This window comes from Antennarius striatus, chromosome 23, assembly GCF_040054535.1.
Source record: "Antennarius striatus isolate MH-2024 chromosome 23, ASM4005453v1, whole genome shotgun sequence".
NCBI lineage: Eukaryota > Metazoa > Chordata > Actinopteri > Lophiiformes > Antennariidae > Antennarius > Antennarius striatus.
In genome coordinates this window covers 6,146,354-6,162,893 of record NC_090798.1, presented here as the reverse complement: position 1 = coordinate 6,162,893, position 16,540 = coordinate 6,146,354, and the positions used below count along the sequence as shown (strand labels likewise).

Below are 16,540 nucleotides of genomic sequence, written 5' to 3'. Positions count from 1 at the left end.
GTGAGTGTGAGTTGTGGAGGACGGAGGAGGTGGGATTTGGGTGGTTGACTTTAGGAGGTCGGTGTCCAAACAAACGGCGGCCATGAGGCAGAGAAGGAGGGAGGGGAGTGGAGGCATCAAAGGACTAACAGAAGGAAGCACACTGTTTCCACATGGCAGCAGGCGGGACCAGAGGTAGTCCTCTGATTCCCATCCCTGTCCAGAGAGACACTGACTTTAAAAAATAAAAAAAAAACATTGGAAAAATTTTCCCAAAGAATTCCCCAACCGTCATCAAAGATAAAAGACTTCATTTTACGGCCACTTAAAATACTTGTTTAAGTAAATGTTTTATTAATCCTCAGGCATAATCAGAGGGCAAACTTTGAACTTTTCTTTTAGCATCATATACATACAGTGATTTGTCCCACTATAACAGTGCATTGCTTTACTATAAAAAGTATGTCACCATTTTCAGGAATTCTCAGTCAACACTTTTTTTTAACTGTGGCTCTACATTTGTGTTTCTAACAACATCACGACACCATTTCTTTATGTGTAAGCTCACCAAAAAGAACTGGTTGACTCTGTCAATAGAAAATATAAATACAAATAAAAATGTCTTTTAAAATTAATTAGCCATAGAACGTAAGAAAATAAAAAATTGGATCAGTTTTTGCCATAGGTGAACAAATAAAGATCAGATATTCATTAGGATCATGAAATGAGCCAAACGAAACAATTAGACTTGATTTTATTTAAACAGTACAGCAGTGAATCTGAGATTTCCAGCAGCCACCAATCTCTACCCTCGCTGGTGTAGTCAGCCAAACACTCAATGCTTTTGGAAGGGAAGATATGCCTGAAACTCCAGGGTTTGTAAAGGTCACGCTCAACAAAATAAAGTCTGCAACATCAGCAGGGCTTTATTCTCTTTGACTACTGGAACATTTTTAATGATTGTCTGATCAATGTGTAAATAGCAATAGAGCTTTAATAAACAAAATATACACAGATTGTGTAAAATAAATTCTGGCCACAGACATGTGCATGATTATCGCAATGAAGGCTGAAAAAATGTTAAGTGTGAATGCACAATTATATTTGTATTACTGTATATTATTAATGAATACATATTCCACGAATGTCTCAAAAATATCACCGATCAATAAGCGAATGCTTTTCCAAATAAAACCCAAACGATGTATCAATTTCAAGTGATCAAATGCAAATCAGTAGTGAATCAAATAAAATAAATCAGTCTTTCTTCCTCCCTTGTTGAAAAATCATATCAGAAGAAAATTACAACTTCATGCTAAGATTACTATCAATATTCTCTACATGCTAAAATAGGCTATTAGTCAACTACTATCTAAAAATTACCAAATTGTATTTTGATTTAAAGACAACATTTTTCTCCAGATTATTTCATTGTAAAATAAAATCAAAACAGTAAAAATGAAGTTAGTGATGGACTAACTACGAAAAAACAAGGCAAGTTAAATTTCAAAATAAATGTCTCCAAACTCGAGTCACAGAGATAGTCCTCTATTAACAACACATTCACATAATATCTTTTCAAATACATGCTAAAATAAACAGTTTGTGTTGCAAGTCCTATGAAAAGCTGCAGTTAATTTTTTGACATTGAAAAAGTTATTTTTAAACGTGTTGAACTTGAGAGAAAAACCAAGTTAAAACGAATGACAGTCTGCATAGCAGTAACCAATGAGTTGTGTCTAATGAATTTGCCGAGTTTGTTCTTAATGTTTTAATCTTTTTTTGCCATGCAAACGCCGTCACCCATTGTTATCTATGTAAATAAACACAAAAATATCAAAACGCGCAACCTCTAAAATTTATTTTGATAGTTGCAACCGGACATACGTTGTATCTACCTTGACGATACCCTGTGTCTACGTTTCATATCCTACTATGATGAAGGGTTGTAACACCCTTCCCTCCCTCTGATTGGTTAATTATTAACACGAGGGCTGATGATTGGAGTAAGAATACCTCGATACACCAATAAGAGGTAGAAACGGGCGGTGTTTTGGCATCACCATAGTGAAACTTGTAAATTCGCAACCTGTCACCCGACTCTTCCTGTTGGGAGAGGAAAAGTTTTGAAACCCCACCCTCTCCAGTGATTGTAAGCTCAGACGTAGAAGTGGTTCGAGTCCCGACGAGTCAACAGTGACCGAAGAAAAGGAATACGCAGAAGTGAAGAAATTATGACGTTAATTGGACACGGACTGTACCAACCCGAGCTGGACTAGGCCACGCAGACGAGTCTATTTAGGAACTAACGAGACTAGTTCTTACTTTTCTTCCCTCTGGAAAGGAAAAGAAAAGGTTTGGATAGCTCTTCCTGTTACCAAGTCGACGGCTCTTGAGGTTATATGCCGTAATAAAGTCTCCAATCCTTACGTGCTTATCATAAGACTGTAAGTATGAATACTCGCCCCGAGGGATGTGGGGTTTCCTGGAGCCATGCCGCCAAGTTGCGGAGAGATGTGATTATTATTGGAGGTTTGGTTTAATCAAGCTAACTGGTCAGTATTGAAACTAGTCGTAAAACACTGGTCGGCTGGACTGAATGCTCCTTTCCTGCTATTCTTCTCCACTTCTCAGCGCTTCCTGCTTGTGGTGACCACTGCACTTAATGACTAAAAATACATAAAACCCCAAGATGGACAGTTCAATGTAGCGGGAGTGAAACTTTTTAAGTATCTTAAGGACAGCTTCGGACACTTTTATGTTGGTCCTTCCAATTTCAGCTTTCAAAACCAGGAGATACAGGTGGCAAGATTCAATGAAGGAAGAGAAGAGGCACTTTGGTTACAATGGTTACAATGAAGTGATTACAGAAGCTCTTAAATACAGGTTAGTGGAATGATCTGGTGCTCACATCATGTATTGGAGAACTGAGAGAACTTCAGTGGAGATGATGCTGCGATCTCTGCATTAAATGTGAAGACGAATGAAAGACACTTGCCATTCATTTATCTCTGAATCCTCTCCTGCAGCTCACTTGTTGGTCAAGCTTTTGAATGCTTTCCACTGGTCCCTGATGAACCAACAAGAAAGGCAGGAAAGGGAGCGAAGTGCAATAAAGTACTCCTTTGTACTTTATTTTCAAACCCTGGGGGAGCAAAATCAGATCCAGTTAAAACATCTGCTTGAGGCTCCATGGAGCCACTGAAGAACATATTCAGTCGTGGCCCGCTATCGAACTGGAAAAATTTGGAGCAGTCACAAAAAGGGAACTTCACCAACCCTGTGTGGACGGCCTTATTCGACTATGAAGCATCTTGTAAAGATGAGCTCACCTTGCGTAAAGGTGACCTTGTGGAAGTCCTCTCACTGGACTCTGAGATTTCCGGGGATGAGGGTTGGTGGGCAGGTAAGGTCAACAACAAGGTGGGTATCTTCCCATCCAACTATGGCTCTTTTAAACCAAATGGATACGGGAAGCTTCCGGGCAACGGCGTGGTGGCCGAGCTCGGTCCGGCCGTGGTGGGCGAGTTTGAACCGGAGGCGGTGGATTTCAGAGAGCTGAGCCTTGAAGAGGTCATCGGCGTCGGGGGCTTTGGAAAGGTGTATCGCGGTACATGGAGAGGGAAGCTAGTGGCCGTAAAGGCCGCCCGGCAAGACCCGGATGAGGACATCAGCGTGACGGCACAGAATGTCAGGCAGGAGGCCCGTTTGTTCGCCATGCTGACTCACCCGAACATCATCGCCCTGAAAGGTGTCTGCTTGCAGGAGCCTAACTTGTGCCTCATCATGGAGTACGCCTCAGGTGGTCCGTTGAGCCGGGCGCTGGCGGGACGTCGCATTCCGCCACATGTCTTGGTTAACTGGGCTGTACAAATAGCCAGAGGGATGTTGTATCTGCACAGCGAGGCCATCGTCCCTGTCATCCATCGAGATCTCAAGTCCAACAACAGTAAGTTCTTGCATGCAATCCAAGTCTCTCATCAGCCAAACCCAACTCTTTCGATGTTAGTGTGATGGAAGTGTAGGGTCCTGACAGATATCCTTGACCCTCCTTGCAGCAACATGCCCCATGACAATGATGGAACATGTACTGCTGTGTGACTGTTAAAGGTCTTTCTTCGTGTTTACAAAGCCATATCTAGAACAAAGACAACCGTTCTCTTGGCATACGGTAGAATTATTAACTCAAACTTCTCACAGTGTGGGAAATTTAAGTATCTTATTTAGATTTTTTTTTACTCCATAATCGGTACATTGAAAGTCACTGGTGTGGAGTCAGCTTTATCTGCAGTTATGGTTCAAAGTCATGACAAAGCATTAAGAAATAAGATTAGTTTTACAACGATTTTTTTTAAATTGTGTCCAGGCATTTGAGTCACTTAAATGTTGGCCACGGGTACAGAGGCTGAAAGGCCTGCTAAATGATGTTGATTTAAGGATAAAGGGGCGTGTTGTATTAACAGATTTCAATAATTCAAGATGCTGTTTTCTGTCTAAACATCGTTGCCACTCACACTTTGGACTTTGGAGTGTGGGGCATTGGAAAAGTTCTTCATCAGTGTTCCAGGCCGCTGTGGCAGACACATTCATATTGGACCTTGTCATTAAAGCTGCGCTACAGAGATATATTGTGTATGAAGCTATTTGTCCCCGCCCCAATTTTCAATCAGAACAAGTATAATTACAAGCTCTAGCTGTGCTCCCTGCTAACTCTAACATTGAGCCACCTGAATTTCACAGCAGCCTCCACACTGTCATTATCATTCTTGCAAAGCAGCATATAATCGCACTCAGCTCTGCGGTTCTATCTGTTGCAGCCCAAGGGATTCTCAACCTCCCTCAGCTCACACTGCCTTTTACTGAAGATACCGAAAGACCACCAAAATAGAAAGAGATCATGGCTGCCAATTGTTGGAAGTGGGAAAAACTGACTCTGCAAAATATCCAGGATTCCAAGTTCTCAGAATATATGAGGAGATTGACATTGTAGGGTTATGCTAATGGTAAAGAACAGTAATGATTTAAAATTACCATATTTTACTATACCATATCAAATTTGAATTACAATTCCTTCTTTATTTTCTTTAATTTCTTCTTTCCTTCTTTGATTTTGATCAAAAATAATAACAACACAAGAAAAAAACTAACGTTCTTTCAAAACTGATGCTTATGATCCCAAATGAGGGCTATCATTTTAAGTGGCTAAGATTTACAGAGGTAATGGGTGAAAATAAAAACCAGCCTGGCTTCAGTCAGTTTAAAAAAAAATCTCTCATTCATATTTTATAGCAGTGGTTTCCAAACTGGGATCCAGGGACCCACAGTATTTCTTAGGGTGGTTGCATCAAATCTCAGGTGTTGGAATAATTAGGAAGAATGAGTGATTGTAGGATTTGCACAGTTTAAACTATAGTCCTTAAATGTTAAAAATAACTATAATTTCAATGGTTCTGTTGTATTTTATGGTTTCTGTGGCAGAGCTTGTCGATTGGTAGGGATGCCGTCTTCTCTGAATTACCAGTTTCTTATTCCGTCACTGTTTGGTTTGGGTATTGTTGGGACTTTAATAATTTTGAAAAGTCCAAACAGGCCACATGCTAATTCGACAGGTAAAAAAAACAAAAAACAACCTTTTTCTGACCTTCCCACAAAAAATAGTCTAATAAATTAATCATTTATATATTCACAACAAAGACTGGAATGATTCGTATCCCTGCAAACATAAAACGAAGAATGAACTCTGGTGACTGTTACTGTGGGTCAGGGCTGTGAGTGGCCAGCAGCACACAAGCTAGCTTAGTTATTTTGTAATGTTTGCTTACCTAAAATGGAGTGTCAGGTCACAGGATTGCTGCCTCTGGGTTAGTGACATTAAACTGGCAACTACTTTTACTAATCCGTGCATGTTCAAACACAGTGTAGTTGCTGTGTATGCTATGTAGGCCGATGTGCTTAGTCATGTTAATTGTGCATAGCATGAAATAAGTCTGACACAGGTTTGATGACCTGTCAAATTTATGGGCAACTTTGATTCCTGCTTCCTGTGGTCCAGTAAATCAGTGGTCCCCAACTTTTTTTGCGCCACAGACCAGTTTCATCATAGACAATATCTTCACGGACCGGTCTTCGTTTGTTCGATAATTGTTAATGACGCCAGGAAAGCTGTAGTCTAATAATAAATCATCCACAGTGGTTTTATGTAAAATGCAGACATCAACAGACAATAAACAAACTTTTTATTATAAATTGATAATCAATATCTCTGTAGACGAAATAATTGTAAGAAAACATCATATTAAAAACTCGATTGAGTTGACTGCACTGCACAGGTTTATTTTGAAATGTAGTAACTTTACAATCAGTACATTCAACGTAAGAGAAATACTGATAATTTCCAATAAAAGCTTGAACAAGTTAATCAAATAATAATACAATAGATAGATATATACTTTATTAATCCTGGAGGAAATTGTACATAATAATAATGAAAATTAGTGGTTGGGGACTGCTGATCTAGGGGTAACGGGAGACAATGACACCTGAAGTGTGTTCAGGATGTCCGGTCTACTCCACAATTTGATTTTCTTTACGGTCACTGCAGAAAATCCCGCTCCACAAAGACAGGAGGTTGGAAATTGAAGCAGGGTTTTCGGTACTTTTTGGCCCATCTCAGGATAATCTTCCTTGACTTTAATCCAGAACACTGGCACGTTTGTCGGTATTAATTGTTTGGGCTGATAACCTGTCATGTGACCAAGGACCTGTCAGGTGGGACAGACGCTTGCATTCGTCTGTGCATCATTCCGCACAGACGTCCCTTAAAACGGAAATAATGTAAAATATTTTTTCGGTATCGGTCCACGGCCCGGGCATTGGGGACCACTGCATTAAATGGCCTGTCTAACCTGTGATTAGGAAACTACGGAAGCTGCAGGACTCCACCACAGAAACTAAAACTGACGATGGACGGTCAGCAGGGTTGTGCAACATTTTTGGATGGAAAAAGATTGTGTAAAAGGCACTGGGTACATCCAGGGACGGCTGCCATGGTTGGAAGAGTGTTGCCAAGTTGATACTCAAGGCAACGCAATCGGATGGTATATCCCATCATCCCTAGTTCCACTGTTTTTCTTATCTACACCCTTGTGCCAGTTTTTTTTCCAGTAAGACTTCTGCACTTCCTGTGGAGAAGTCTTACGTCTCCTGTGGCACAAAATAAGTGGAGCTACATTAATATCGTGTTTGTATATGAGGTGGGCCAAAGCCAACACTGTCTATCTTTCTGTGCACAGGGAGATTGTATCGCTCCCCTGCCTCTTGCTTGTTTTATTCTTCCTGATGTCTTTGTCCCTGGCCTGCCCCTACATGTCTCCATACAGCCCTAACCCTGTTGTGTCACTGAGCAATATCCTGTTGTGGCGGACAAATGGGGAGGGGTGGTGTGGAGATGGGAGGGAGGGGGTTCATTTTAAAAGGAGCTCTCTGTTGGTTTGACAATAATGTGCTGTACTCTTGTAGAAGTGCTGACAGGTTTTAACATACAGGTGCAGGAGCATCTTAACATGAGGGAGACTGTGTCCTAAACTGCTGTAAAATCAGACCACGCCGTTGAGTTTGACGAGCAAAATGTACTGAAATATTGCTGCTGAACCCTCCATTATGGTGACAGTTCCTCAAAAGCAGTGTTGCAAGTTCTTCTTTCTCTGCTATCATTTTATATGCAAACCTGCAAGGAGAACTTTTTCAAACTATCAAATCCATTCACCTTCCATGTCCCTGGCATTAGTCTTGAATTGATCATTATACAGTTGAACAACAAGATATGTGAACCACCAGACGTGTTGAAAACTGAGGTAGCATAGAGTCGAGACTTCACCCCTTAACAAGCATGCTAAAAAACAAAAAGTGATGACATGAAGTTGAAGCTCATTACAGTATTTCACCACCTCGACAAAAGTAAACCGATCCTTTACTATTTTAAAATACTTCTGACATACTTGTGAAGAATGGGACCAGGTTGTTGCTGTTATTTATTTAGGCTTACTTTCAAAAACTAATCAAAAACTAATGAACTGATGCCGATTCTTACAAAATTGTTGAAGAAAGGCCACGGTGAGATGTTTGGATCAAATTCAGAAGCCATAACTGGAATTTCACCCAAAGTAAATGGAAAGAGAAGAATAGAGGAACCTCTTGCTTTCGATCGTGTCTGTTTAATTGGGCAGGAGATCTTGGGGATTTTCACACCTCATTTTTGTTTTGACAATCTGCTTTCTTGGTGTCTTACAGTTATGAGGTCTTTAGAGTGTGCTGCCCTGTCCTCTGTTCACATCTGCAGAAAACACTGAGTCCTACTTTTTATCAAATTGTTTCATGTTCACTGTGTCAGTGGTTCCAAAAGTCAGACTTTGAAACTTTGCCCTCATTAACTTCATAGATGATTCCTACTTCTTATCTTCTTTCTTACTGTGACACGCCTCTGCATTCTCCTGCTTAGTTCCAGCTTTCAAAATACACTTACCAGCAAATTTGTCTGCCTTTTGCTTTTTTTTCGTGCTTTTTACCTGTCAGCAATATTTATATCATACAGTCCTGCCCATTCATAGGTTTAAGGATGCAATATTTAATTTGCTACATATGTAATTTAAGCAAAAAAATTAAGAAAACATATCAAAAACAAAACAATGAGTGGCATGTTACCAGGAAATATCAAGAAGTTATTGGAAATTTTTCTATTTAAAGTTTGTCATTTAGGTATTTGTAGAGAAAAAATTCACAAGAATTAAAAATTTCACATCAATCTAAAAATTTGTTTTTTGATCATTGAAAATTACTAACTGATAACAAAATAGGAACTATACAAAACAACATGAAAATACCTTCAATTTAACAAAGACTATTTTCAATTAAAAATCATAAGCAGACACTTGTTTTTATGTAGAAAAAATAGATGCAGACAGTAATAGAATATTAAAACAAAGGGTTATCCTGTAATTTAAAGGAATATGAGAAACTAAAGAGTTGTTGAAAAGCAGTGGTATCTTCTCGCTGCAGCTCCTGTATGAACCTTCCCATCAGACTTCAGACGTTCATTCAGTCCAGCTGTTGTCCTTTCTTTCAGTTATGTGCATGAAGCCTTCATAGACCCAAAAACAGCCATGGGTCCGACCACATGCCTTAAAACTGTGCAGAAGCTTGAGCTGGAACTGGTGGGGAAACTGCCAAGCTAAGCACTTGTTGGGCGGGAACTCACAGACCTTTTTCAGGAAGAAGCCACAGTTAGATCTTGGATCAACATGTCTTTTTTTTCCATGAGTGGACAAGCATCTGATACATCCCTCTACCAGCATGTTTTCATTCAGGGCCCCCTGTGCCCCACACTGAAAACATCCCCTGTGTGTTTGTCTGACTGTCCCGATGGCTGGGTGTGTGATGTTTTCATGTGTGTGTGGTGAAACGAACTCCCCTTACCACCGCGTTTACCCTCCCTAATCTCATCCCCCTATTCAACAATTTGGACATTTCAGGAGGTTTTTGATCGAGATATGTAGTTCAGTTGAAAACGAGGTTGTGTAGGATTAATATCTGCAAAGGTTGTTGTGCCTGATTCTAATATAATCAGTGAGCTGAAGTATATTTACATGTTAAAAGTTCAGGCTGTCTATTAGCAGGAAAATAAGGACATGATATGAATCATAAGGCGTGGGTTACAATACAACCTATTATTTCTAACGAGCTTCCTTACTTTCGTCCAGTGATTAATCATTAGTTATTGCCTATGTTGAATTTTCTTTCATGGAGTGAAAGAGGCAAATAATTGACGATAGATTAGAAAACGGCGATGTAGCTGTAAACACATTACAAATAGAAGCTACTTCAAACATGAACATACAAGTAGCATAGTTTCACAAAACCTTAATACCCAACACCCACAACCATTTTGGATGTTACCAGTGTTAGACCATGAAGGACCTGGTTTCCATAGCAACTGTGGAAGAGATATCTTCTGAAAACCCTCAATCAGCAGTAAGCTTTGCCATTGTGAAAATTAGGTTGTGCCCAACACCTGTAAGATGCCTTGTGACAAAGTAGCTGCTGAATAATTATTTTAAAATCACAACATGAACTCTTTTCACAAGCAAAAATATCCCAGTTTATTAATCCAGCAAGTTAACAGTACAGAGTAGTCAGAGGACTTTTCAGTGAACGAAACAAGAAAAGAATAAAAATAAAACATGAATAGATTCTGTCTGATTCATTCATCCGTCTGAACTTTATAATTTGAACGTAATAAAAAGATTTATTTTGATGTACAATCCAGAGACATTATTGTTATGCAATGCAAAGATGGCTATTTGGGATACTATAAACATAAATAAAGCAGAATAGTCGATAACATGTCATATGTATGTAAACACCATTTGTTTTCTAATGACTGAATTTCTGTTGTTGTTGTTATTTACGGTATGTAAAGCAACCCATTCTTTGGAGTCTGGGTTGTAGAATATCAGACGTTTCCCGTCTGATGTCATGGTGCTGTTTGCCTCGCTGCTTCATCACACTCCTCTCAGCTGAGCTACACATGATTCCTAATGTGAAACAGTCGCTAGGGATGTTGTCACAGCACGCATCATTACTGTTTATGTGCCAAAACAAGATACTCTGATCTTGTTTTTGCACAATTTTGCATAACTTTTTCTCCCAGATTTTGAATTGGGGGGGATCAGTGCTCAGTGCTTTCAAAAGAGAAAATAATGATTCAGCAGTTTTGCTTGCCCTCTGGGAAGTGCAGTGAAGCAGCAGAAAGCTGTGAACACCAGTGACGGAAACAACATAAATTCAAAATGAGGAACTTGTCCATTACTGTGGAAACTTTAAATCTTTTTCTGACACACGATGAATGCATCAGAAAAGGATTCGCTGGTATTTCCTTTCAACTTTGACCCAACTGCTCCATTTTACAAGGTTTGATCTGTATCACTGTATTTCTGTTCATCATAAAGCAACCCTTGCTGACTCGCAGAGTCAAGGAGGTCACCTGGGGTTGAGTTCAGCTGCGTGATAAAGCAGTTTATGAGCCTGAGTTAGCATGCATCGCAGCCAGCTGTGCCATAACACAGACCAAGAGAAAGGTCTGACTCTCATCTCGTATCAGTGAGGTGGGAAGAAAGTCACAGATTCTCCAGTTTCCACAAGATTCAGCAGTTTTTACTTCCAAGAGTTTCAACTGTTACCATCAAGATGTGATCCAAGAACCCCTTGCTACCTCCTTAATCTGCAGATATTTTCATTCTTTTCCATCCATCTATTGTTTACAGCTGCTTATCTGCTGCACGGTCATGGCTGACATTGGTGGCGAGGCTGGGTACATCTTGGACAAGTCAGTTCACAAGGTCACACATAAAAAGACAGACGACCATTCTCAGTCTTGTTCATGCCTATGGTCAGTTAAGTCCACACTGTTTGTTTGTTTGCTGATGGAGGAAACTGGACAAATCAGATGGAACCCACTCAGACGTGGATAGGACACGCAAACTCCAGAACCTTCAAGCTATAGCATGTTTGTTCATTTTATTTTTAAATTTTGAATTCAGGGGTGTCGCGGGATGTTGTAGTTTCTGACTGCCCTGGTTCTAGTTTGTTTGTTTGTTTGTTTGTTTGTTTCTGTGGTGCTTTTCCTGTGTAGTGAGAGAGCTTGTCTTGAATGCCTTTTCGTTTAAACACACAAAAGAGAAGATATTCCTAGATTAAAACTCATTCTGATGAGAGAATTGGAAACAATCTAAGAAAAAAATAATGATGATAGCTAGTCAAGCATGCAATTGGATGATTCAATTCATGTGTGTGTGTGTGTGTGTGTGTGTGTGTGTGTGTGTGTGTGTGTGTGTGTGTGTGTGTGTGTGTGTGTGTGTGTGTGTGGTCAGAACTCTGTGATTGTGGGGCAAAACAACAACTACAGGGAAAGAATAAAAAGCAGTCAGCAGAGGACCGGAGCATACAGGATGTAGAGAGCTTTCCAGAACGGGGTTAAATCTCACATCAGCTCAGCCTCTCTTTCACCACCAAAGACTAGACAGTTCTCCAATATAAGAGTTGAACCCCATCAGGATCAGGATATCTATTCTTGGTTGATTTTCACCAACGAAGTGTTGTTCACCAGTGCTTATAAGGCTTCTGCTGGCAGGGTTGGAGATGATTCAGTGGCCAATTTTGTTGGAACTGATTGAAGTGCCTAAGAAAAGGATATGAGAAAGTACTAGAGGATTACTCAACTTCTACTAAATTGATTTCTATGGAACAGTTCAAGTAATTTCATGCAGATCCACACAGATGGGTAGATCTGTGAAATCCTGTTACTTTGTTTAGCATTTTGTATTTAGGGACTGTTCTTATCTTTTTTGGAAATAATAAATCATGTCATTATACTATGTATTTTTAACAGGTGATGTTTATTTAGTGGCAATACTTTAACAAATAGTTGTAGAACAGGCCTTGTTACCGATGTGTACCTGAGAAAACAACTTCTTTAGTGGTTTTTTACACTTGTATACCTAGAGATTTATTCACTTAATCAGTTTCAGTGCAGATTCACATCTAGATTAGGTGAAACTTGCTTGATTGTTTTGCAGTAGCTGGAATTTTACCAAGCACTTTGTCATTTTGGGATGGATTTTCCGTTATAAAACTCAGCTGCAAATGTGAGTTTAGTCAAAATAGCCTTGAAACATTATCTAAAATCAAACCATTTAGGAAGATAATATCACAAAGATGGTCGAGGACATTTTGAAGGTAAAATAGATTATTTGGTGACCTAAAAATGGAGTGATAAAACCCTATCAGGCGAAGTTCTTGGCAGTGTGTCGACGCTGAAGTGAAAGAAGTATTGCAGAAAGACAGAACCTGTGCCTTATATTAAACTGATGCAGCCTTGATTTCAGTTTGGAAAGATAAGGTGATGCTATTTGTCCAGAAATAATGAATGCAGGTTTACACGTTCCTCACACTTTTAAACATTCCTCTTATATCGTGCATGAAGCTCATACAAGTTCACCACAGGCTTGAATGAATAATGCAACCCAAACTGAAAGACTCATGGATAATGAGAAAGAATATAATGGACATCACGTCTAGATAAAAATGATTTCTGTATTAAAGTAAGGTTTTATAAATAACACAAAAATTATGTGGTGTTAGCATAGTCTACCGCTCTATTTCCAGTTCTAACATGGTAAAAACATTGATCATGACGCAAAGGATGCCGTGCAGCATTATGTTTAAAGGGTGATTGGAATGGACTATCTTTGTGTTTTTTCACATGTAACCATAAACTCTGCATAACCATATACCAAGTGCTTCTTACCTCATTTCTGCCTTGTAAACAATGTTTGGAACAACTACAGTTCTACTTTGTCCACAACAGACAATTTAATCTCCAATAGGAGAGGCTCATGTGAGGTTACTCATGATCTAGTAGATTCAAGTAATTTAAATTTGAGTAATTTCCTAAACTCTTTTAAATTGCAAGATAATTCGCAGAAACTCAGTTTTCAGTTTTTTACATTCACTTTGGATTTTTTTTATAATTGTTGTGTTTAGTCCATCATATTTTCATTTTCACACCATCCATGTCTTCGTCATTGTCTTACCTCACCACCTCAGAGCTTCTGAGTTAAAAAAAGTAATGACCCCCTGCCTAAGTCTAAAGGGAAATGCCACTTCTGGAGGTTAAACTTCAACAAATGCGCATCGGAGGCGTGTTAATAAGTGATCGTTTTCGGGACGCTGCAGCCTTTAACTGACACCACATGCTTTGCACAGAGAGTCATTTATAACCTGCCCCTCGGACAGCATCGATGTGGAAGTTCAGAAACAGAACATCACCTTGTTGAAGGGTGTGTTTTGAAATCGTCTTAACAAAAACTTGGCTCGTGTGCCAAACTACGCTCGATAAAAGCAGGTTTGTTTGTTTGTTAGTTTGATTTCGATGGTTGGTTTTTTCTTTGCTGGTTAACAACAGCGCTTAGCACTGTTTCTATACTATTAGACTCCGTAGCCCAATCTTATGAAAGTAAAACTAACAGTGAGATGGAGAAAGGAAATGAACCAAGTTGACCAAGAATATTATTTGATGACTCCATGTTAAACCTGATGCATTGTGCAGATCAGAGTAGCGCAGATCAATAAAATGCTATGTACTGTTGGTAGAACGTTTTACTCCATGAGCTCGTAGTAAATCCATCCATAGTAACCGCAAGTAATTAAACTAGTACAGTGCGCATTTGCGCATCAACGCTCACGACTTCACCTCATTGCGGATTTTTGGTTGGCAGTCACGTGATACCAAATGCGTACTCTATTGGCTGACGGCATCTGGAAGTGCACTATGTTCCGTGAGTCTTGGACTTACGAGAGACACTAAAGTGCCGTAAACAGTTGATAAGAGTGTGGGAAAAGGTAATACAGATAGAAGGTGGTTTAATATCAGCACAGGTAGGGTCCTAAACGTTTACAGTAAATAATAAGATAAATAGTTTGTCACTCTATGGTGGATTTCGTTAATCGCTTTTGGTTCCTGGAACGCATTCACCGCAAGGAACGAGGGTGCACTGTACTGACTTTAAACGCTTGTGCTTCCATCTGGAGAACTTGAAATTAAAGTTGTTAAAGTCATCGGGCGGTCAGACCAAGTTTGGATGTTCTTGTTCTGGAACCTGAATCTTGGGAGAAACAAATGTCTCCTCAGACTGAATCAAAGAGCTCTTTTCATAGAGAACAGGAAGTGGATGCCTTTTAGTAAACTCGGTGATGTTGCTTGATTCCTACACCTTCTGATTAAATTTGTCAGCTGAGACAAAACCTCAGCTGAGTGGGTGCTGGTTTCATGATTATGTCCTATCACTGCCCCACCCCTCCTTTCTGTCCCTCTCTCTCTCTCTCTGGCTGCCTGGTCTGGGGCTGCCAGACTGTCTGTCAGCCTATGGCCTCGTCCCTCAGGGGACAAAGCTCCTGTTCTTCCTGGGGAAAGCCCCCACCCTGCCGGAATTCTCTTTTCGCCTACGGGTGTAGGGCAAAGAGGGGGAAGAGGGTGGAAGGTAGAGTGAGTATATATGGTAAGCATGAGGTCGAACTGATGTTTAAAGGCTAAGCTGCATTTCCATGGATAGAATTTGACTTTGAGATTTCTTGTTAAAAAAAAAAAAGAACAAATAATATCAGATTTTAACGTTAGCCAAAATCTGCCTGATAGTCGCTCACTGATATATCAGTCCATTCCCAACATGACATTGGAGGGGCTGAGGGATGATGACACTCATGAGAGATGCGTTGAGAGATGGAAATATAGCTCCAGCATCAAATTATAGAGAAAATGTAATCAAGTGAGGTGCAGAGTGAAGACGTAGAGGCAGCTGAGTTTAGCATCTGTTAGGATGACAAAGCAAAAAGACTGTCCCGAATCTCAAAGGTTACAACCTCTGTTTTCAGCAGAGGTCACATGTCTTCTGAAACGACCTTGAGCAGGATGTTGACACTTGACGAGGGTTCGCTCTTGGTATGCCGGGCCCTGCAGATACAGTTGGCTGCTTTTGCGACTGTAGTAGCCGATCAAGCTTTCCTTTCTTCTCGCAGCACACATTCAGTTTTCTGTGATGACAAAAACGCTTTTACTTCTTAAATTTCAAAGAGACAAAAACAGACTGCGCACGTCTCTTTTGCAGCTGTAGATCTCACCAGCTGGAATCACCAGTCTATCTTATCAGTATCGCTAGCTTGCCAGCTGAGTTCACATCAGCTCCATGAATCACCTGATTGTAAAAGGGATATACAGTATGCACCAGCTAAAAGGCTAATGCTAGTCGGCCATTTTTTACCATGTTTTGCACAGATAATTATTTTTAGCATGAATCTTTTTGTTTTTTGTTAATCATGTGAGGGAGAAATGACATAAAGGGCAAATTAAAGCTTTTAGCTAAATAATCACAAATTCATCACATTGACATTTCACATGTGGGGTTATTAAAATCTATAAGCTCTGAAGAATGACTAAATTTATATTGAGGCAAGCGCTTTGAAATGTCTGTTGCCATGATTAAGCCCTTTATAAATAAGACTTGTTTGATAGTTAATAATGTCATATATAAAGAGAATAGGAGGAGGGGTAATCTGTGTGTTTGGCTAGTGTGTTGAGGTAATGCCCACCTAGTAGGAATTATGTCCAAGCAAATAAACATGGTTTAATCCATTGTTTACTTAATATTGTATTGGGTGGGGCTAGGTGGAGATGAAAAAAAGGTGAATTCAAGCATTGCTAGATTTCTGATTTTGTAGATACAGTGCTCACGTAGGAAATCCTGTCCTCTATCTGATTTAACTTTATTACAACTGTAAACTATTCATTGGAAGTTTCGGTTTAACTTTGAGCTGATTTTACATGTTTTGCTGCATTTTACGTTGCTGTCCTGAAATTCAACCTTATATTTGACTAACTTAACAAAGGTAAGAAAGTAATCAGGTAACATTTGTTAATAACTTATGTGAAATCATCCTTGGAATGTTCCCATGA

General features: G+C 39.7%; 1 protein-coding gene across 3 annotated transcripts in view; it reads left to right on the top strand.

Annotated features, from left to right (window-relative positions):
* The first annotated feature begins 2,155 nt into the window (after positions 1-2,155).
* LOC137590342 (mitogen-activated protein kinase kinase kinase 11) overlaps positions 2,156-16,540 on the top strand; it is a 41,254-nt gene continuing 26,869 nt past the window's right edge. For 2 of the 3 annotated variants that reach the window (XM_068307898.1, XM_068307896.1), the window contains exon 1: positions 2,156-3,928. In XM_068307898.1, coding sequence (XP_068163999.1) covers positions 3,172-3,928 — 757 coding nt within the window. In that variant the 5' untranslated portion in view covers positions 2,156-3,171. The remainder of the gene's footprint in view (positions 3,929-16,540) is intronic. The other variant, XM_068307897.1, reaches the window with a different exon arrangement.